Here is a 21,296-nt window from a genome sequence, read left to right as displayed (position 1 = left end):
TGATGTAGTTGTTGTGATTTTATTTCTGTAGTAAAGTTGCAAAAAGATTTGTTTAAATTTATAAAATATTAAATAGACTTCAATTCTGTTCTCTAAACCGGTATGCCCACTGAGAAGCAAATTCAAACAGAATTGTAGTGATAAAAGTCTTTCCTTCAAATATGTAAATTACACTGAGGCAATCTGCCTACGAATTCAATTCACCAGGTCCCGGTTATTCAAAGGGTCGATAATGCAATTCACCAGATAAATCACTATCCAGTGAATAGTGTACTGTATTTTTTGTCAAAATTAATTGATTAATTTATTATCCAGTGGATAGCGTTATCAATCCTTTGAACAACCAGGGCCTGTATTGTAAATAAACTATATAAATGTTGCATTATTTTATTTTATGTACATTATTTCATACTGCATATGGTTTACAGACCTTATTATTAACAGAAATTGACTGGTTTACATCTTCTAAAATATTAGTTGAAATTAAAAGTTCAAAAATTAACAGAAATAGACTGGTTTACATCTTCTAAAGTAAGGGTTGAAATTACAAGTTCAAAAAAATAATTATTAGATCTTCTGTAAAAAGACATGCATTTTAATAAATTTTAATAAGATCCATTGAGTAGTCTTGTTTCCCAATAAAATTGTAAAACAGTAGAACCTAACATTTTAAGATTACATTTTACATTGCAAAGATTGTTATAATTTCCTCTCAGCATGAATTTTTTTGTAACAAGATTTTTATAATGTGTTTGGAAAGTCACTTAGTGGAATCCCAATTTCTCAAACCTCAGACGGGGATAAGGAAAATTGGTTTGTGAGCAATCAAGAATTTCGAGAAATCAGGGGTAAAAATAGTGTTCGACTGAGGGAAGATATGACTTTTGGTTTGAGTTATCAGGAGTTTTGAAGAATTGAGGGTTCCAGAAATTGGGTTTCCGCTGTACTTTGTTGTTTTTTGTGTGTTTATTTGTTTGGGAGGTCAAAGACTATTGGAGGATGAGAAGGCTTGTACTGGATTGTTACTGATGAGGCATTTACAAAGGTTGTAACTCCATCGGTAGTTATTCCATATCCTGAAGAGAAAATAATGTAAACAAGTTGAGTTATTGAAGAATAAAATCAAACTGAATTAAAGAAGATGGAATTGATTGTGTTGTGAATGAATCCCGCTGAAAAAGAGAAGCGTAAACAATGTTTGTTTGTTTGTTTGTTTCCAACATTTGTTCTGTTTCTCCCGCAAGATGTATCAGATCTCATTGAAGATGAATGTCTTTGTTTTTCAAGACTTGCCACACAAAAAGTTACCACTAACCACTTGAAAGACCTCAGACGATAATTACCGGTATCTTAAATTTTTCAAAAGTGGTACTTGTTCCAGAAGAATTATGTTTGATACCCTATCTATACAATAACATTACATAGAATTATAGGCATGCAATGCGTGCAGATTGCTGTGTGGCTGTAAACCTTTGCACCTATAGCAGGCCTATGTACTTGATAATTTTTAAACTTCATGTAATGAAGTTTATAGACGCATGCAAACCTTCATGGATGTGTCCAAAAACATGGTACTTTGGCTTAACACGGGACTGCACAGTGTGTAACAGATTTAGACATCCAGCCCTTACATTTGATATGGTACGATCTCCGTGACCTGAAAAACAATAGTAATGCTTGAGAGGCTAAACACAGAAACAATCTCTTCAGCCATTGTTGGTATCAGGCAGCTTATGGTAATCGTACAATCATACAAAACTGATTATAAATAAAATAAATAATAAGCCTGCAATGCATGGAAAAGTGGGAGACGCGGTGGCCTAATGGTTAGGACACTGGATTCCGGATCGAACTTTAAAGCAATGTATGAAGCTAAATTGGAATTTCCAGAGGGGTGGGGGGGGGGATCATAGGGTAAATCTCTTCCATTGGGGGGGGGGGTATGGAAATTTTCTGGAACCACACATGTGCCTATGACACTAGCTGTGACACTAGCTTGTTATTGACCAGTTATCATTGTTCAACCATTAAGTCTACACATAAGTAATAACTAATTCAAGAAGATGACGAGAGTTTCAAATATTTCTACCTAGGGGTGGTCCATGAGTAACAAGGATATCAATTCCATCTGGAATTGTGTTCCATATTTCTTGTATTGGCTCACCACGAGCCTTCATGAACCCCCAGTCACAAAACTCTGGTGTCCTAAAAAAGAATAAAAAGATCAAGACAATCACTAGTAAAATTATTGAAAGGAGTAAGGCATAAAACAGAATGGAACTGGGAATAAGTTGCTTGATTTAATTGGTCCGTATGATCATATCTGGGAAAATCCAGGAGGGTTGGGAGGAATGCTAATTCTAAAACTCATTAATAATTCATCAAGTTAAAACAAAGAAAGTCATAACCCTGAAGGAGGTTTGGATACCTGGTCTTAATTAGCATAGATTTTTACAATTTTATTTCTCTGTTTGCTCTGTAGTTTCTGTTTTGATTGAGAAGATATATCAAACACTCGGGACAGTGTTTCATCAGCTATCCAAACACCTCGAATTTTGTCAAAAATACTGCACTGCGTGTCGTTTTTTCAACTCTCTTCTCGGTGTTTGGATATCTGGATGAAATATTGTGTTTGATATATTACTTAAATAGTAAAAAAAAAATCACAAAAATGAGATGCAAAATATTCTTAAGGGAACCACCCTTCCGACCCATCTCCCCCCTTCCTTCCACCCCTTCCTTCCCTGGTACCAATTAAATACACCTGTTCCTTATGTATCAGTCAAATCGAAGGTTCAACATCCCCCCCCCTCCCCTCCCCGGGCATACCCCGGGCATTTGACGCCTTTGCCTTCCCGGGGGGAAGGGAATTTCATAATCGAAGTCTTCCCGGGAGTGGGGAATTTGATCCGACCACATAGGGGGTGGGGAATTTGAACGCAGACTTGATTTCTGGTTATATGTGTCCCGTGTCCCAGTAAACGAACATGGGTTTATAATCATGGCAGAGACCGATTATCTTCTATGTATTAATAGAATAGAGGGAAAAAACTGTGTGGTCTATTTATATAGCCAGTATGCAGACAGGATTTTACAAGCATAAGAAGCTACACAGATAAAACAATTACCTGTTTAATTATTTATTTTTCTTGGGGGTGTGGACATTTGATCACTGAAAATGGACTTGTAGTGGGGAATTTGAACGTCTTTTTGGCCCAGGGAGGCCGGAATTTGAACACGAATTTTCCAAAAATTCAAATGCCTAGGGGGTTGCCCAGGGGGGAGATGTTGAACTTTCAATTTGTCTGATACATTACCAGGGAGAGCCAAAAATTCGAAATCCAAGCACAGTCACTTCTTCGTCTTCTAAATAAATACAATTGGTAAGCTGCTGCCGAATTTCCACGGGGTCTTCTCTACTCCGTGAAAAGTACGACCACAAAGGATCGTAATGCTCAAGATCAAACGAAATGTCATGGTTTCCGGCGATTACGACCTTATGAGGGTGATTTAAAGTGCTTAAAAAGTTGTTGAAATGAACAACTTGATCACGCGATCCAAAGTTTGTAAAGTCGCCTGCGTGGATCAAGACGTCTCCTTCGGGAATAACATGTTCCATTCTATCCGTTCTATTGTGTGTATCTGAGATACAGACAAATCTTGTGTGTCCCGGAGGCTTTGGGCTCCCGGCATCTTGCGGTTTCACTGTCTTGACAACTTGTGAAGATTCAAGAAGATTCCAGGCGATGGTCGGCCGATTGACATGGGTTTCGAGAACAGAGTCTGTAGTGACATGTGTGGCTTGCTTGGCTTTCTTCAGTGCCAAAAGCTTTTTCATTTTGATAATATATCTGCGTTACAAACTACCAAAACTTCCGTGAAATATGTTTTCCCGTTGTCAGCAATTTTTTCAGCAGGCGTTCCACACGATCTGACCGTGGGAGAATAGAAGCCAGTTTTGGCATTATTTTGGTCCCAGATCTCTACATGACTCGGTCAAATTACTTTCTCCACTCTGCAGTTAGCGAGCAGTTCAGTCTACAGCTCGTGTTGTTATCGATTCCATCTATATTGCCCTCTTTTGCGCTGTCCTAAGACAAACAAACATCATCTTATTGTGATACTACATCATTATGACTGGGAGGAAAGGAATCAAGGAGGTCCAAACCAAAGGAAATGGAGGAGGCTTCTCTATGTTTCAATTGCTCATATTTTTAATCGCCACTTCATCTATGGCAATGAATTTTGCAATGCTTTATGGACTTATTCCAATCCAAGGTAAATTTCCGATGTGTGCTTTATGTATTTTTTAAACTTTATACACTTTTTTGGTCATTCAAGTAAAATCTGACGCGTTTATATGTATTGTATGGAATATTATTTTTCAATCAAAAAAGTTTTTTGTTCAGGGCCGGGATCGCGAAAGGTCAACAAGCCATTGGTAGAAATTTTTTTTTTTTTTGAATCCAATAGGTGCGGATCAGACATGCCTCCAAGTTAGAATAACTCCACCTTTATTTAAATCACTGTTTATGCTTTTTTATATTTTCTTAGGATGTCAGGGTCCCCCAGGAAAGACAGGCGAAAGAGGTATGATTATGCACTAAGTACTGAGCTAGTAGCTCACATAACCGTCAATGAAATAAGATTATGCAAAATTACCGCTACTTTAGTAAAAGCTGTTTAGTCTAAAGATATTAAATATGCTGACCAAATACAAATTCGGTTTTTCTTCTTCTTTTTTTAGGGCCAAGTGGTCCCCAAGGCGAACCTGGGGTAGCCGGTAAGAAATTTCTAATTATAATGCCCTTTTGTTTGTACAGCGTAAGTGATCTTTTCTTGACAATTTTATCGGATCGAGAAAAGAATAATTTTTCGTTTTAGGATAAATTTTAAAAGTTATAATTTTAATCTTTGACTTCAATAGTTAGAAGCCTACGAGAATTTGAGGAGGCGGTACGCAGCTCTTAGAAGATGTGCTGTGATTGGTCAACCGAAATTTACAATAAAAATAACTTGACGAATAAAATAGAGTAATTAAGAAAAGAAAGAAGGGAAATAAATAAGGGAAAAACGTGTCGTTTCATGGAAAGATATGAAGATATTGAAGAAATGATTAAGTAAGTAAGTAAGTAAGTACGTAACTCTGGCACTATTGGTGTTGTAGCATAAATGATGATGATGACGACCATATAGTACAATTACAGACAGAAGGAAATAAGAAATACCTTCTCATAGACGGTTGCAAATAAATGTCGTACTACTAATAATAAGTAGCCCTTGTAGCCCTTGTATCCCAGTAGCCTTGGTACCCTGTAGCCCTGTAGCCCTGTAGCCCTTTAGCCTTGGTACCCCTGTAGCCCTGTAGCCCTTGTAGCCCTGTAGCCCTGTAGCCCTTGTAGCCCTGTAGCCCTTGTAGCCCTTGTAGCCCTGTAGCCCTGTAGCCCTGTAGCCCTTGTAGCCCTGTAGCCCTTTAGCCCTGTAGCCCTGTAGCCCTGTAGCCCTGTAGCCCTGTAGCCTTGGTACCCCTGTAGCCCTTGTAGCCCTGTAGCCCTGTAGCCCTTGTAGCCCTTGTAGCCCTGTAGCCAAAGAAGCCCTGTAGCCCTGGTTTTCCAGTAGCCCACGTATCCCTGTAACCCATATCCCACCTTTAAAAAAAAAAAAAAAAAAACCATTAGGCGCAAGTGTTTGGCCTATGTAGATCAGATAGGCCTCTCTAGCTTTTCTGCGGGATGTATTTGTCGGTTGGAGTTCCAGAAGAATGAGTGTCATATTGAGTATAGAGTGATCCCGTAGATTAAAATGCGTAAATAATGCTGCTGAAGGTCTGGGATTGGCCTGTAATGACCGAACGGACGAGGTTAATAAGTTGTTTATTATATGGCCTTTTAGCGCTATTCTAAACTGAAATATCTAAAAAACAACGAGGTGAAACTCGCTCCCGCTCTCTGTGGCTCTCTTCGTCGCTCATACTAAAGAAGTATCGGTATGCTAATATTTTTCTTTCAGTTGTTGTTACATTTTGTTGATATTTTATTGTCGTTCTCGCAATTGCGCTAGTAGCTTTTACTCACAACTCAAAAAACCGCCGAGCCGAGAAAATTTTTCATAATGCCCGCTCAGCAGCTAATCAGAGCGCGCGTACTATTGTAGCCATATAATAAAGGAAATTAACGTTTGTATTAATTAAGGTGTTTGGAATTACCGCGACTTAAATTAACGCGAATTGAAGGAAAAATTACTTCACAATAAAGGAAATTAACGCAAAATAGAGGGTAACATTTCAAAGTGAAGGAAATTAACGTGACGTACACAAAGAAAAAAATTATTTCAACACTAGGCGTATAATCCGAGATGGAAACAATTTTCGTGATACTTTAGCCAAACGTATGGGTTAAGCTAAGGAATCTGACCGCTTCGAGCGTTCTTCATGCACAGTTTCAGTGATACTGGCAGATTTCCACCCTGATGAAATAATGCTTTTTAGAACGTCTGGACTGTATCATGAAATTGGGGTCAAAATAATGGAATTATAATAATTTGGTTAAAGGTTTTGTCATGTGACCGACTGTTTTTGACCACTGTCCAAAAAAAGGCATCACGATCTGCAGGAGGAAAAGGCATATCCAATGATGAAATATGCACAAAAACGCATAGAAGTAGCAGTTAAAACTCATTAACATTTCCGTCAACTGCTCCGTGTTAAAATATTGTGCGAGAACGATGCTTTCTCCAGGATTCTTGAACTGAGAGCAAGCTCACAAGAAGGCCAACAGGTGCAGCAAAAAGATTGGTTTATATTTGACAGGTTCATCGGTGTGAACTCACTTCATGGTTGGAAGATCTACAATATTTAGATTAAATATAAATGTTTGAAACGAATAATGCAATCCGTTCGGAATTCTAGGCTGAGTATTTCGACTGTAAAGGAATTTCTAAATCCCAAGTACCGTAATGATTCGATTTAGCGCCCGGGCGCTTATTTACTTTTGGCACCTCAAGGGAGGGCGCTTATTCGAGACAGGGCGCTTATTTAATTTTTTGAGAAACAACCAAATGTATCTAACAATACCGGAACTGAAACAGTCAGAAATTGTTAAAAATTCAGTTACTTTTAAAATAATTGTTCATTTTAGCAGTAAATATATACACGAACTGTGCGGTGAACGGTCAGGAGTTTATCTAGTTGGCGTCAGTAAGGGCAGTTACTCAATAGTGGCACTTATTAGAATAGGGGTGCTTATAAGAATGGGGCGCTAATTAGAATGGGGGCGCTTATTGGAATAGGGGCGCTTATTTACAAAAACACATTCGAAAGGGGGCGCTTATTCGGAAGGGGGCGCTTATTGGAAGGAGGGCGCTAAATCGAATCATTACGGTAACCCCTCTGGGGGTAATTTCGACAATAAGCCCCGCATCTGGACTGCTGTGCTTATTCAGGGGCGGCGCTTATTAACTTTTTTGTCCAAAATGCGGCGCTTATTCGAGGGCGGCGCTTATTCGGGGTGGTGCCTATTGGAGTAAATAACGGTAACTGTGATTTATTACAAGTCTCACAACATGCAAAAAGTGCCCCAAAGGGTCGGAAATTTGGTATATTTTACCTCTTCACTTAACACACTTCCATGGCACAGAATTTTGATGTTATTTGGATGCAATCCAAAAATTTCGGTACAGGACTTTTTTTACTACTACTCATCTGCAGGAATTTTATTTTCTGCATTGCACGAATACTTTTTTAAGACACAACTGCTTGCAGGAATTTTTTTTGACAAGTTTTCCCTTGCAGGAATTTTTTTTGGGAAAAGTCACCCCCAGGGGGGGGGGGGTATTCCGGCTTGTAAATGACCAGGTAGGAAAAGTTAATAACCGCCCAGCCTCAAATAAGTGCCACCCCCCTTTAAACAAAAATGAAAATACTGAAGTGCACAAGAGGGGTTCTTTGATTATTTTTAAAAGATTGAGATTGAAATTGACTATTTAAGTGCTACGAGACCTTCCCAATAACCAAGTTTTCTTAGTATTTTACAAACACTTTCAATTCATAGTTAATATTCCGTTTTGGTACATCTTCACCCTTTAATATTATTCATTGTTTTGTTGTAAAATAAACTCACTACTTGCGAGAAATGGTGAAAATTTAATTTAAGCGTGCAGCCTCGAATAAGCAACCACCTCTAATAAGCAACCCCTTCCTCAAGATCCAAAAATTGAATAAGCACCCAGGGCACTTAATTGAATAAATATGGTAACCTAAACCAGTATGATTTTCTAAAACACATACGCTGCTAACTGCATGTAAATTTCATTTTAATTGCAGCTGGTTAACAAGTTTTTTTTTCCAAAAAAAAAATTGACCTTGTGAAGTAACAAAACAATTTTCAGTTATAATAGTAGATGTTTAATCTTGATTATTTTCCGGGATAATTATAACTTTTCAGCAGGAGAATTTTAATAAGTGCAGTTGCTGTTTAATGGTTTTATTGCTGGTTTTCACTGTCACGCAATCAAAAAATTAAATTCGAAACCATTCAACTACAGAAGCTATGAATTTCAAATATTATAAATGATAAATAGATAAACAATTTCTCCAAGTTTCGGGTCTGTGCGGTGTACCGTTCGCGAGTTATTTTCCGAACCTTTCTACGCAAATTTATAAAGCTTAGTATGGAGCCGCCATAACTGTGTCCTGCCGAGGGACACAGTAATGGCCGCCGTGATGTCAGAGAAACCATCTGGAACTCAATTCTGTTTACAACAGCGGCCATCCTTGGCTTAAGAGCTAGTACACTTTCACATAAACACCACTTATTATATCTGAAATGTTCATTCTGCACAAAATGGAAATGAAAGGCCTTTTTTCAAACAAAACAGCTTTGTCACGGCACTCAGCTTGATGTCACATACGACGGAGAACTCAAATATTCAAAATGCTCTGTTTTAAAAACGAATGACACTATCGATCTGGAAATGTGCAAAGATATATACTTTTAGTTTAACTTTCGCCTAATGACAATGAAAATTTAGCAGGCCTAGTGAATTTTGATTTCAGAATTTTATGACATAACATGAAAACCAAGAATAGGAATGTAAAAGAGCCGAGTGCCTATGAAATGAAAACCACTCCAAGAGCAACACCAAAATATGCAACATGTGGTGTATTTCTTAGGGTACAATACTGGTGCCAAGTTTCAATTACTTTGCTTAGGTATTTACAGTATTTGGTGTTTTGTGTTTTTACATCAATTACTATCAAAACTTATGATGACATCAGTTATCTAATTTGCATAATACAAAATCGTTAATATCTCTGGAACGAGAAAAGATATCAGGAAAAGGAGAACACCGTCTTTCTTCATTTTGAAAGTCCTTTCATATAAGCCCAACTTGGTTTTCATTTTATAGGCACTTTAAATGATAGCTGACTACTTTTAATAAAATTAAAATATCTGAACAACAGCTTTCACAATCCTTAGCCTTGATAAGTACAGTACATGTGCCACCACTAGCTACAGTTTTGGTTTAGCCGAAGAATTACAGGATGTGAGCAGCTTTTCCATATGGAAGCTCATGGAATTTATTTCCTAGCACAGATAAGCTTAAATCAAATGCGTGCATACGAAACTTCTTCAACGTACACTTGGTAAAATGAAAATAACAGCTAAGTATGATCATCATTATGTTCGCAATGTTCTGATAATTCAATAGTCTTAATATATTAAGATTTTCCCGATGATGTGTACATAAATTATGTCGGAGAATGGAGTATAAAAGTAAAGTTATAAATCTTGATTCAATAATAAAACGCCAACATCGCGCCAAAACCGCTCCCAGTAAGCAGAATGTCTTAATGTTTTTGCTTCAACTGTCACCAGATCATTAGGTGTGCTAGTCTGTTATAATAAAAAAGGAAAGCATACCGCTCCTAAGCCCCTGTCCACGAAAGTTTATCAAATAAAATCGCGCCGATTCGCCTATCGTCCGCCATATTGGATTTTGAGTCCGTATTGTTCTACATTGTTCTATCGAGCCAATCAGGTGCGACCTTCTAAGAGCTGCGTACTATCTGAATTTGAGACGAGTATGTTGTTTTGAAAGGGACTTCACAATAAGCTTGCATTGTCTGCCGAGAACAATAATGTCGTGACATGTCACGTTGAAATGCTTGGCTGAAATAAATCGAAATTGATACTCTGTTGATAAAATACATCAAAATAATACTCTGTTGATACAGTTGAATGGTAAAATGTGCACCAAATCGACTATCTGTTTTTTTTTTCAAAATTTCTTAGCATTCACGAACATAAGTTTAAGCGAAACCATCACGAACAATGCACATGTATTTAAGCTTACATTCTTTGTGTCACGAGTGGTCGACGTGGCACTAGTTCCGCGGCTGTGGATCGTATTCTGTTTAATTTAATGAATATTGTGCTTATAATAAAACTAAACAGTGTCACAGAAACTAATCAATTTGAAATATTTAATTTACAGAAATAAGGATTTTTCGTTAATAATCTTTCATATATATTAGTATCTAACTTGGCTAAATATTGACCCAGCCAATATCATCGTGAATTTTAATATTATACAGACAAGGGCATAGAAAATTCTTGTTTTTAAAATGTTACAAACACTTTTCAATGCCCAGTATTTTTCAATACTTGAAACTTAACTTAAAACTAAATGTAAAATTTTAATTATCATGGCCGAGTATATTTTTTTTAAATTTATTTTTAAAAGGATCAAGCTAACATTAAATATTGTTGCATTATTATGACAATTTGAAAGAATAATTTAATTTAATTAAGATATCCCTGTGTCATGTTTACTATTGTCTGTTTAACCTTACCTTGTTCTGCAATTCTTAAGTTGACTATAAATGCAAAAAGAGATTTTTTTCAGGAAATACGGAGATCAATTTTAAAAGCCTTGCCTGAAATTTGTTTCTTTTAACATACAGCCAAAATATGAATATGGTTTTAGAAAAAATCCCTACCCCTCCTACACAATGTTTTTTTGTGTGAACCCGCCCCTATCCTTTTGGAAATAATTTTCCACTAATTTTTACAATATTTACACCTTGGATTTTCCAAATGACATTCCTTGGGGTTAATGTGCAGGATACTTCTTGAAACAGGAGAACAAAAAGTCTAAATTTTTCAGCTGGCTATAAATTTAAGAGTACCGACCCACTCATTGCCTTAAATAGGGAATGCTCTCCTAAGTTGTATAATGATGTAACTACTATAACCAGGACCAAAACATAAAAGAAATTACACTGGAGTCCTAATTTCTTGAACCTCCTAGCTAGAAAACAAAAATTGGTTTGAAGAATCGGGATTTTCAAAAGTGGGGAAGTGAAATTGAAATGATTAAATCCAAAGGAAAATTATCCAAGGGAGATGACTCGATCTTGGTTGAGAAATCAATGGTTCCAGTGTAAATCAATTTGTTACTAAATACAACAGCTATAATCACTTGCAAAATAGTTTAGATTCTCTCCCAGAGGTTGCAGTTTTCTTCAAAAAACATGCCTAATAATTTTTATTATTCTGAACCTCCCTTTCAATTCCTTTCACACACAACAATGATCATGAGAGATGGGGGACACAAGGTATCAAGACACTCTTGATCGAGAATGTCATTTTGGACATTTTCACATTACCGGTATGTGAAAATGTCCAAAATGACATTCTCAATCAAGAGTGTCTCGACAACTCTTTTGCAAATGATTGTAGCTACCCCATTAAATAAGGTCAGTCTTGATAAAAAGCAGTAACACAAATAGAAGCAAGTTTTTATCAGTCCATCCTTTCAGTAATACCAGTAAAAATTTTGCTAATAAGCACACAATAAATTTCACAGTTATTGCAAAACGCAAGACTGATAAGAGTGGAACCATTATGCAGGTGTTCCAGGCAAAGTAGGTGAAAAGGGGCCTCAAGGAAATCCAGGCGAGAAAGGCGACCAGGGAGTCCCTGGGGAACAAGGACCTCTGGGTGAAAAAGGACCCCAGGGGGATGAAGGGAAGCAAGGTACATGCACATAATATTTAAAACTTTTTTTAAAAAAATGATACAAATCTTAACTGTTAATTTAAAACATTCTCACTTCATCATTTTTAAAAGCCATTACAAGCAAGCAATAGGGCAAGGGATAGATGATATCCACTATAGCCTAACAGAATTTAAACCCTTTAGACCCAGGCTATCAGATAAGGCATTCTGTGTATGCTGATGGCCAAGGCATGGCAGATTGCTTTTTGATGCTGCACTGGATAATTTTTACACACCCATCCTAGGTTTACCGGGCAAAAATGGTGAAAAAGGTGAGCCTGGTGACCCTGGGATAAAAGGAGACACAGGGAAACCAGGCAAAAACGGGGCACCGGGTGAAAAAGGCGTTATTGGGGAACCAGGGATACAAGGTACTTCATGTTATTAAACACATAAATTTAAATAAAATCTTTATAATTAAACTTAAAATGTTAACATACTTAAAGACAGTTTAAAGTGAAAATAAACCTTTGACTGTTACTTTAAACTTGTCTGACTAACAATTTTTGATTTAATGATTTAAACTGTGAGTAGTCTCATTTTTTTCTCTTAAGTCTATGGGGACAATATTATTTAGCAAATGTGAAATAGTAAGCAGTGATGAGCAGGGAAGCTGCAAATACCGGTAAATATTTCGCATTTTGCTTGAGAAAAGGAGAGACAGCTTTCACTCATGACAATGTAATCTAAGATGTTAAAAAATAACATTATATTTTTATTATGACAAAACAAACTTTTTCATAACAGTTTTCTTATTATAAATGTGATCATATTTAAACTTACCGGTATTTGTTACAAAGATGTAAATCTCCGAAAATCTAAGACTAGAAGAAGACACCCATCAAACATGACACATGCATTATTGATAGCCACCGAGAGTTTGTTTTGGCTTAATCTGTCTTTTGGGACATTTTGGGATTTTATTTTAGGTGCACCAGGCATAAATGGTGAAAAGGGTCCTAGAGGGCTCCCAGGTGAAAAAGGAGACACAGGAGCACCTGGTGAAAAAGGCCCTCAGGGTGAAAAAGGGCCCAAGGGGGACATGGGTGAGAAAGGTACCTAAGTGTGTTCAATAGTCCATTTTACAGTTGCCTGCCAAGTGACCTGGCCTTTGAATGGTAGTGAGGCTGGAGGTGACCTTGCATTGATACAAACCTCTTTGCTTTATTATGTAAATGCAAACTAGTTAGCATCAGAACAACGTGATTAACACAACAAAAACAGAGAGGTCTGTATCAAAACAAGGTCACCTTCAGCCTCACTTCCATTCAGAGGCCAGGTCACTGAGCAGACAACTGTAAAATGGCCTGTTAGTGATTTGCATTTAGGCTGTGTAAAAAATCTTAAAAAATAAAATTAACAACTTCTCATCATGATAATAAAGTAAAAAATTAATATAGTAAATTTAAAGCTTTGTCATACTGTATAAATTGCTGTATTCAGCTTGTCTTTTGCATGGGATAAAGAAAAATTCTGAGTCCCAGATGAGTCAAACCCATAACCTTAATATGGTCACAGGCTCAATATTTTAACTACTGTCGTTGACTCAAAATTTTTGTCTTCTCCCGTGCTTGAGTCCCAAACTGAATACAGTTACAAATTCTCATCATGTTAAAATGAAACACTTCTAAGAAATTATAAATTAATGAATGAAATTGACTTGAAAGTTGACTTGTCCTGAATTGTTAACTTAAAGAAAAATATATTTTATTTTTTGTATTGTAAACATGTTCTATATATTTTCTTAATATGTAACCGTAAATTTAATTTTTAGTAAACACCTTTTAATGTCATACTATTAAAATTAATATCTTGTAAAATACTGAATAAAACAAAAACGGAAAATATCTAAAAAAGCTTCAAGGATCACATGGACTTCCAAGCCAAATCTGGGAGTAAGGTTGCTATTTATTTGTCCAAAAACAAAGAATAGGAATATGCAAATGACTGCTGATGGCAGAAACAATAATTTATTCTTGAAATGTCTTCTCAACAATTTCAGAAAGGGAATAATTGTTATTAAAGATGTGGTTATTGTTCATTGTGGCGTAAAATAGGGAAGATGAACATTTATTTCTTTGTCTTGTGATGGAATCGCTTTGAGTTGTTCGTTGCGAGGTTTCGACTGCAATACTGCTAGTCTTCGTCAGGCAAATGATGAAAACTGGCATAATTGCAGTAGAAACCTCGTGATCAACAAATAAAAGTGATTATATCATTAGACAAATGAATAAATGTTCATCTTTTCTTTAAGGGAATAATTTTTAATTTCTTTGGTACGTCAGATTGTTTGTTTGCCCAGCCTAATTGATTTTGTTTAGGACAACTCGGACAACCAAACCCTGATCTAAATTCTACTCTGCTGCCTATACTCTGAGTTACGCTCATGTTAATTTGTAACATTCTTTGATGTACCCAAGGCACACCAGGTCAGACAGGCCCAGCTGGCCCAGCAGGTCCCCAGGGGGAGATGGGTAAGTAAATGATTGTCTCAGTAGTGTACTACCTAAGGAACATAAGCCTTGATTTTCTGTGAATTGTTTTTCATTTTAGTGTTCTTGTTTGAATTCACTGACACCTATCCAATAATTACTATAAATCCTTCATAAGAGATGTATAGACACTACAATGTTGTTGACATAGCAGTAATATGACTGCCCTCAGCACTTTTACCTTAAACAATACCCACTGTATAAATGCCCCAGAGCACTCTATGGTTTGAAGAATACATAACACCATTTAACTTCATTAGCGAGATCCACACCATAAGTTATCAACTAAGGTTTAACAGGTGGACCGTAACTTGGGAGTAAAAATGAGGATCTATAACTTACAGTTTGAATTGGACTAAACTGTTATAATTTGCCATATTGTTACACAGGTAATTTTGCATGCAGACAGCTATAATTATTAATTTCCAAATTGAATTTTTATAGCATGTGAGATTACTTACAAATATACAATGTAATGGGAATTGTTTTGATTTTCTGTTAATAATCATTTCATGATCCATGCTCCCCTCACAAGCTCCTATTGTTTATACCAGGTGATACTGGAGCAGAAGGACCACAAGGACCACAGGGTCCCCAAGGTGTGTACTTGAGCATAATAATTGGTCAATCTTGAAAACAAGTAGCATCAAAGAGTTCTCTTACTAGTACAAAACATAAATGACAGTAGGGAATACTGTAGGGAATACTGTAGGGAATACTGTTTGGCATACAGTCAACTCTCTCTAAGACAGACATCCTTGGGACCGGTTCCAACTGTCCGTCTTAGAGAGGTGTCCCTTTTATAGGGAGATTAGTCACAGTAAAATAACTGATAGACGGCAGGGACGGGACTAACACAAGGTGTCTGTTTTTAAGGGGTGTCGGTTAAGAGAGTTGACTGTAATCTATTTTTCTACTTCATTATTTTTTTCTTTTCTAACTCAGCAATGCAGGAGGACAAATAGGGACCACTCACAGTCTTTGTGTTATTTGACTGTCAGTCGTACTAGGTTGTTTTCTACCTCTTCTGTTTAAATTTGTAACATTATTTTTCAGGACCTCCTGGAGAAAGAGGACAGGATGGAGCCAATGGGGAGACTGGTGAGGAGAATGTCTAATGTCTGTGTGAAAAAAAGCTGCCTCCTTTGTTCGACTATTTTGCTTGTTAACAAGTAAAATAGGAGATTAGTGGACAAGGACGGCACTCTTACCGAATTCCGCAAATTTTTGTAAAACCTTAAAGGACTGTTTTAATTTCTCAAGGGAACATTTTTTGCTGTGGGTGATAAAAACATGTAAAATACACAACATTGTCACTTTGCAATGCATGCAAAGTGCTACAGCTGCATAGCCCTCTGCACTAAGGCTGTCTCAAAAATGCTCAGCAACTTTTAGGCAACTTTCTTAAGTTTTTCCTTTCAAGCAACTTTTTTATCTGAGCAATTTCTGGACCGAAACTTGTCCGAGTGTTGTTTGAAGGCCATAGGAACATTTCCAAGCATTTTTGAACTTTTCCAAAGATAAGCAAAGTTTGCCAAAGCTTTCTGAGGAATTTCAAAAGATGTTTCAACTTTTGGCTCATTCAGCATTGTGAAAAACTTGTCAACGAACATGATGTCATTGGTATCTTCACGATTGTTCTCAGTGAAAGAAATCCTTGTAATTTAACAAATTTTGGCCGAAAAATGTTATTTAGATACTTCTGTTGCAGTAAGACTGATTGCATGAAAATACTTAAACATCTTACAAGTTTACAAAGGGGAAGTAGTTAATAATCAAAGATCTCTTCGAGATATCGACTTTTTTGCATGAAGTTAGTATGAGTAGAAGGTTTATCCTGGGCATTGTTGTTCGAACATATCATGGAAGAATTCAAACGTCTTTCAGTTCAATCATTTTTTTTTTATTTTCGCGGAGGAAATGCTGTATTTGTCAGTCACGACGGCTGGGCGCTTTGCGACTCATATACTTTGGCTTGGTTAAAAATGGTAAACTTTGACGTTTGTCTTTAATCAAAATAGTTGTTTCCTTTCGAGTTAGAAAGATTTCTACTTGGCTTAATGCAGGATTCCCGATAAAGGTTACGCACGACAGAGTTACCTTTTGTCTCGTCACGCAATCTTAACCCCACATTGAGAAGTAAATTTTCGTTTGGATATTACCAAAAGCCGCTTCTCCTCGCGTTATTCTTTACCTTACGGCTACACATGCCATTTCTAAGGACTACATTTCCAGTAAAACAGTTGCTGTTTTTTTTTCTCATGGCGATGCATTAACTTCTGAACAGAAGCAAAAACTATTTAGCGTTTACTGCTTCCATCGGAAGTAATTTCAGAACAGGCTACAAAAACACTTGTAAATATCACTTCACACCTGCATTGAATGATGTTGCAATTCTAAATTGTGCAACTCAGCAGAAATAATCAATTGTCACGAAATGAGTTCCCTTTGGTTAACTATGAGCAACGTTTAAGTTTGTGAAAGACTTGTACCATAACAAATTTGCGTTGTAAATCGTTTTAGGTTAAATTAATATTAGCGCCTAAAGACTTGTACCAGTACAAATTGCGTTCTTATCGTTTTAAACTTCGTTGCCTTCGAGCGCTGAACCCCTTACATTCTTAATTGGTTATGTCACGTAAGATTTGGGCTACTCACGTTTTTAATTGTTATATGACGTTTGTAAATTTGACAAGTCACGTTTTTTCTACAAGAACGGAAGTGTTGAAGCACAACTAGTTAGCTCAGTTGGTAGAGCGCCGGACTGCTGTGCGGGAGGTCGTGGGTTCGAACCCCAGACCGGACCAACACTCAGGGTCTTAAAATCACTGAGGAGAATATGCTGCCTTTGTAATTACATCTGCAAATGGTTAGACATTCTAGTCTTCTCGGAAAAGGACGATAAACCGTAGGTCCCGTCTCCTGTATCTTCAGTCTTCTAACAGGGGACGTTAAAGAACCCACACACTATTTGCAAAGAGTAGGGCACGAAGCTCCCGGTGTTGTGGTCTGGCCTTTACAATTGTATCTTAAATTACAGTATGTGTAAAGCGCATTTGAACATATATATATGGAAAATGCGCTATATAAATGCATTATCATTAACTATAGAGTGACACTTTACAAGTCACGCGCTTTGATCACCCACAGCGGAAATTAAAGCAGTCCCTTGAGAGTATACAAGAATGTGGTTCGAGATAGAACAACTTACCCACTATTCTCCTTCTTTTGCTTGATAACAAGCAAAAAAAGTCGAAAAAAGCAACATTTTCGTTTTTTTGGAGCAACTTTCAAGCAACTTTTTAAGAAATGTAAAGCAATGTCTTGGAAATTTCAAGCATCTTTGGGGCAGCCTCACTCTCCACACATGTTTATAACTGTGGACAAAAATTGTGCCCATTTTCTAACAGGCTATAGTTTCTAACTGAAAAAAAAGCGTTAATTGGGAAGCTTATTAACTGTGTTATGACACAGTATATTGTGATTTTCCTTGGTGATTTAAAATAAAATGTGCATTCATTCTAGACTTGCAGCGCCTGGCTATTACTTTGACTGCATTTATTACCAGAATTTATGGCATTCATGTAAAGCTAATCTGTGAATTTATTTTTAGGACCACAAGGCCCTGCAGGACCCCAGGGAGAACAGGGACCTACAGGGGAAAGAGGTCCTCAGGGGGAACAGGGTGTAGCAGGACCCCCTGGGGAAGTGCCTGTACCACCTGACCAACCAGGAGGACAATAATTAACATTACTGTTGATGAGCTGTAGAGCAATCTGTAAGTTAGTATAGGTAATCACATGATTTCCGACGAGTGCAATTTGGGATAAATAAGCACGAGTAAATTTTTCAAAGGGTAACCAAATTGCACAAGCCCGTAGGGCGAGTGCAATTTGTAGTCTTTGAAAAATTTACGAGTGCTAATTTATCCCAAATTGTACGAGAAAATAATGTGATTACTTGTTAATAATACACATACAAAAATTTCACTTGAAGTGGATGACAAACGAAACGCCGTGTTCAGTAGTTTACCTTTCCGATTCGTTCTTAAACATAACGTAGTTGCCGGGCTTTGTAAAATCCACATACCGCTAGGGAATTTTAAAGCTCTCTGTCATGCATTATCAGGTGCTTTTATCCTTATTCAGTTGTATTGGTATGGGCTGAAATGTCCAACTTCAATTCACGCTTGTAATCTTTCTTCTTTACGAGCCGTCGCGTAAGAAAATCCACGATTAGTAGCTTTCAGTAGTTTCGTAAAGCCTCTCTTGTGCTGTACAAACGTCCAATTCCTAGAACTTTGGTTTATATATATACTTATAACTTTCGTTAAATCGGTCAAACTTTTCATGAATCGTTATGTTTTGCTCGATTTTTGCTCTCTCAAGCACTCCGACATCGGCCGCCATTTTGTTTTGGCGCGCTTTCTGACTTTCATGTCAATCAATTTAATTTCAACTTTCTGCACTCAATTTCAAATTTTTGCACTCAATTTCAACTTTCTGCACTGTTTGGGATTAATTGACTTGCTCTCAGCCAATAAGCATGTATGTATATTATTAATGGAATTATTTTGAACGGTGATCAACAGATGGATAATGCTATCCATCAGTCAAATCACTATTCAGTGGTTAACAGGGGCGTAGCTAGCCTATAGGCCCGTAGGCCCGGGCCTACAAATTTTTCAACTTACTTGTATTTTTTAAATGTACAGTAGAAAAAATTCAAGGTGATGCACTTTTAAAATGAAATAGAGAGCAATTTTTAACATATCTTAGCATGATATGTCTCGCAACTCCCCTTTCCTGATGAGATCAAGGCTCATCTAGAAAGTGCAAACTGTGAAACCTTCTGGGTTAGCCAGGTGGCAGGCAAACGCACAACTCCATGTGCTGTTGAAGAAAAGAGCGTTTATTTACGAACAAGCGAAAAAAGGTGCAATTAATATTCCTTGTCATGTCATGTTAGAACTATAAGCTGTCAAAATACACGCAGAATCACCAAAAAGTCGGAAGGAGAAAGTATATGGTCTTTATCTCAAAAACCTCCCCGGTGGACCCCCCCCTCCCCCCCCCCCCCAAAAAAAAAAAAAACCTAGCGATCGACCAGGCCTACAATTCTTTAAAAGCTGGCTACGCCCCTGGTTAAATCATTTAGTGGTTTTTCCAGAGGATAGACCTACCCACCCTTTGAACAACGGGGACCAGGTCCGTGTTAGCAGTGTTTGTGGAGGACGTTGTAGAATTTTTGCAAAATGGGATAAGAGTTCATCAAGGAATAAAAATTGATGGGTTAATACAAACCAAAGGGGGGACCCCCACATAAGAACATTTTGCATTAATCAGCATTAAATATTTTGCCATTTGATTTGTTGCCCATCTATTACCTAAACAATAAGCGGAATATATAGCGATCCTTTAGAGAATTTGCATGTTGAGTTCTTCTCTTTTCTTTTGCAGGATAAAATTCCTCTTTACCTCCACGACATGAATACAACCATGGTATTCTCACTGCAACTTTATTTCCTCTTGCTGCTAGTAATAATAGAAGACATGATAGTAAGGAATGGTTAACTTTTAACAGTTGTTTCTGGAAAGCACGGAAATTTTTCTTATCTTATCTTTGTATCTTTGTATGTGCTTTCATTATTCCAAAATCTGTGATTTTGGATTTATAGGACAAGTACGTTTTTCAATTTTCTAATGAATGATGTGTCATTTCAGAACGTCATTTCCTTTGTCAAACTTGTATTTTTCTAGATCGAAATATGCTGTTTAAATTATAATATATTGTTAGACATATTTTAAAATTTTTGCTAGTTTAAACGACTTTTTAAAACTAGATTTTAAACAACAATAGTTAAAGGTTTAATAAAGCATTTTTAAGCAAAAACACAAAAATCAACGCTGGACGATGTTTCAAACATTTTCAATAAAACGAATGGTGAAATTAAATGTTTTAAGGAATGGGTTTTGCAGTGGAACAAAGAAAAACCTCCTCACCGGCAAAATGGCTCACCGACTCCTCACCGGCAAAATGATGTTGTAAACGTTGATTTTTGTACTTTTGCTGAGATTTTAAACGACTTAACAAAGTAATTTGGGGTATTTTCTATAAGGTATTATACTAGTATAAGGCCATCTCATTTTCTGGAAAAAATATTTTAATACTACATTTTGTATTCAACGAAGTAGCTGAAACGTTTCTCCAGTGTATTTGGCTTCTTGAGTCAGCCGCCGTGATGTCATTGCAATACATCAGAGGTTCTAGCCTGAGAAAAGATGGATTTTTGCTATCGTTCAAATTGAAGTGGGTGCCTAGAAAAATAAACAAATGAAACATTGCTCTCAGGGTTTTGTTTATTATCTGGAGAATCTTAATGTGCATATCGTTGTGCTGTGTTTGTGCGCAAGACAAGCACTTTACGCTAATACCAGCGAGCTGTCAAGGCAACCTGGCACAAGCTGTGGGTATGGGAGGGGTCCCTAAAATGGACTACAATCGAAGACACAATTCTTGGGACACGCCGTTTTTTACACTCAATCGAAACAGGGAAAAATAGCAATTACCCCCCTGCCCCGTTACAATGTTGTATACCTTGAAAAAACAATGCCTCCTGTTGCCGTCTATTTTGCAACTTTGGGGAAACGAGGATGCTCCATTTCTGAGAATTTGTAACGAAATGTCACTTTACTATTGTTAAAATGAGTGTCCCAAGGAATTATGGCGTGGATTGTAGCATCCG

The 21,296-nt window shown here is 37.1% G+C and overlaps 2 protein-coding genes across 7 annotated transcripts; one reads left to right on the top strand and one right to left on the bottom strand.

Moving 5' to 3' along the window:
• Positions 1 to 5: 5 nt before the first annotated feature.
• LOC144658959 (metallophosphoesterase domain-containing protein 1-like) lies at positions 6 to 3,958 on the bottom strand. The gene is made up of 4 exons (XM_078519482.1): positions 3,318 to 3,958; positions 2,090 to 2,205; positions 1,547 to 1,657; positions 6 to 1,076 (listed from the first exon to the last, which is right to left on the bottom strand). Exons 1-4 carry the CDS (start codon positions 3,836 to 3,838, stop codon positions 967 to 969), a joined length of 858 nt encoding a protein of 285 aa, XP_078375608.1. The 5' UTR covers positions 3,839 to 3,958; the 3' UTR covers positions 6 to 966.
• A 48-nt stretch (positions 3,959 to 4,006) lies between these two features.
• Positions 4,007 to 20,895, top strand: LOC144658958 (uncharacterized). 6 transcript variants are annotated; one of them, XM_078519475.1, is made up of 11 exons: positions 4,007 to 4,278; positions 4,555 to 4,590; positions 4,748 to 4,783; positions 11,913 to 12,038; positions 12,305 to 12,430; positions 12,989 to 13,114; positions 14,480 to 14,533; positions 15,106 to 15,150; positions 15,608 to 15,652; positions 18,165 to 18,329; positions 20,011 to 20,895. In XM_078519475.1, exons 1-10 carry the CDS (start codon positions 4,134 to 4,136, stop codon positions 18,293 to 18,295), a joined length of 870 nt encoding a protein of 289 aa, XP_078375601.1. In that variant the 5' UTR covers positions 4,007 to 4,133; the 3' UTR covers positions 18,296 to 18,329; positions 20,011 to 20,895. The 6 variants fall into 6 exon arrangements, with proteins under 6 accessions (XP_078375601.1, XP_078375602.1, XP_078375605.1 ...); XM_078519476.1 differs by lacking the exon at positions 4,748 to 4,783; XM_078519477.1 differs by lacking the exon at positions 12,305 to 12,430 and having other exon boundaries at positions 4,008 to 4,278.
• The last annotated feature ends 401 nt before the right edge of the window (positions 20,896 to 21,296 follow it).

Source organism: Oculina patagonica, chromosome 6 (genome assembly GCF_052425735.1).
Source record: "Oculina patagonica isolate OP01 chromosome 6, crgOcupat, whole genome shotgun sequence".
NCBI classification, from domain to species: Eukaryota; Metazoa; Cnidaria; class Anthozoa; order Scleractinia; family Oculinidae; genus Oculina; species Oculina patagonica.
This window is presented reverse-complemented; position numbering and strand designations above follow the sequence as displayed.

Excerpts from the sequence above, each read along its gene's own strand:
- LOC144658959 (XM_078519482.1), bottom strand. The coding sequence starts at position 3,838 with ATGAAAAAGCTTTTGGCACTGAAGAAAGCCAAGCAAGCCACACATGTC. Across the intron at positions 2,206-3,317 it reads CGAATTTTTGGCTCTCCCTG|GACACCAGAGTTTTGTGACT; the intron begins GTAATGTATCAG and ends ATTCTTTTTTAG. Across the intron at positions 1,658-2,089 it reads TACTCATGGACCACCCCTAG|GTCACGGAGATCGTACCATA; the intron begins GTAGAAATATTT and ends ATTGTTTTTCAG.
- LOC144658958 (XM_078519475.1), top strand. The coding sequence starts at position 4,134 with ATGACTGGGAGGAAAGGAATCAAGGAGGTCCAAACCAAAGGAAATGGA. Across the intron at positions 4,279-4,554 it reads TGGACTTATTCCAATCCAAG|GATGTCAGGGTCCCCCAGGA; the intron begins GTAAATTTCCGA and ends ATATTTTCTTAG. Across the intron at positions 13,115-14,479 it reads GGGGGACATGGGTGAGAAAG|GCACACCAGGTCAGACAGGC; the intron begins GTACCTAAGTGT and ends GATGTACCCAAG.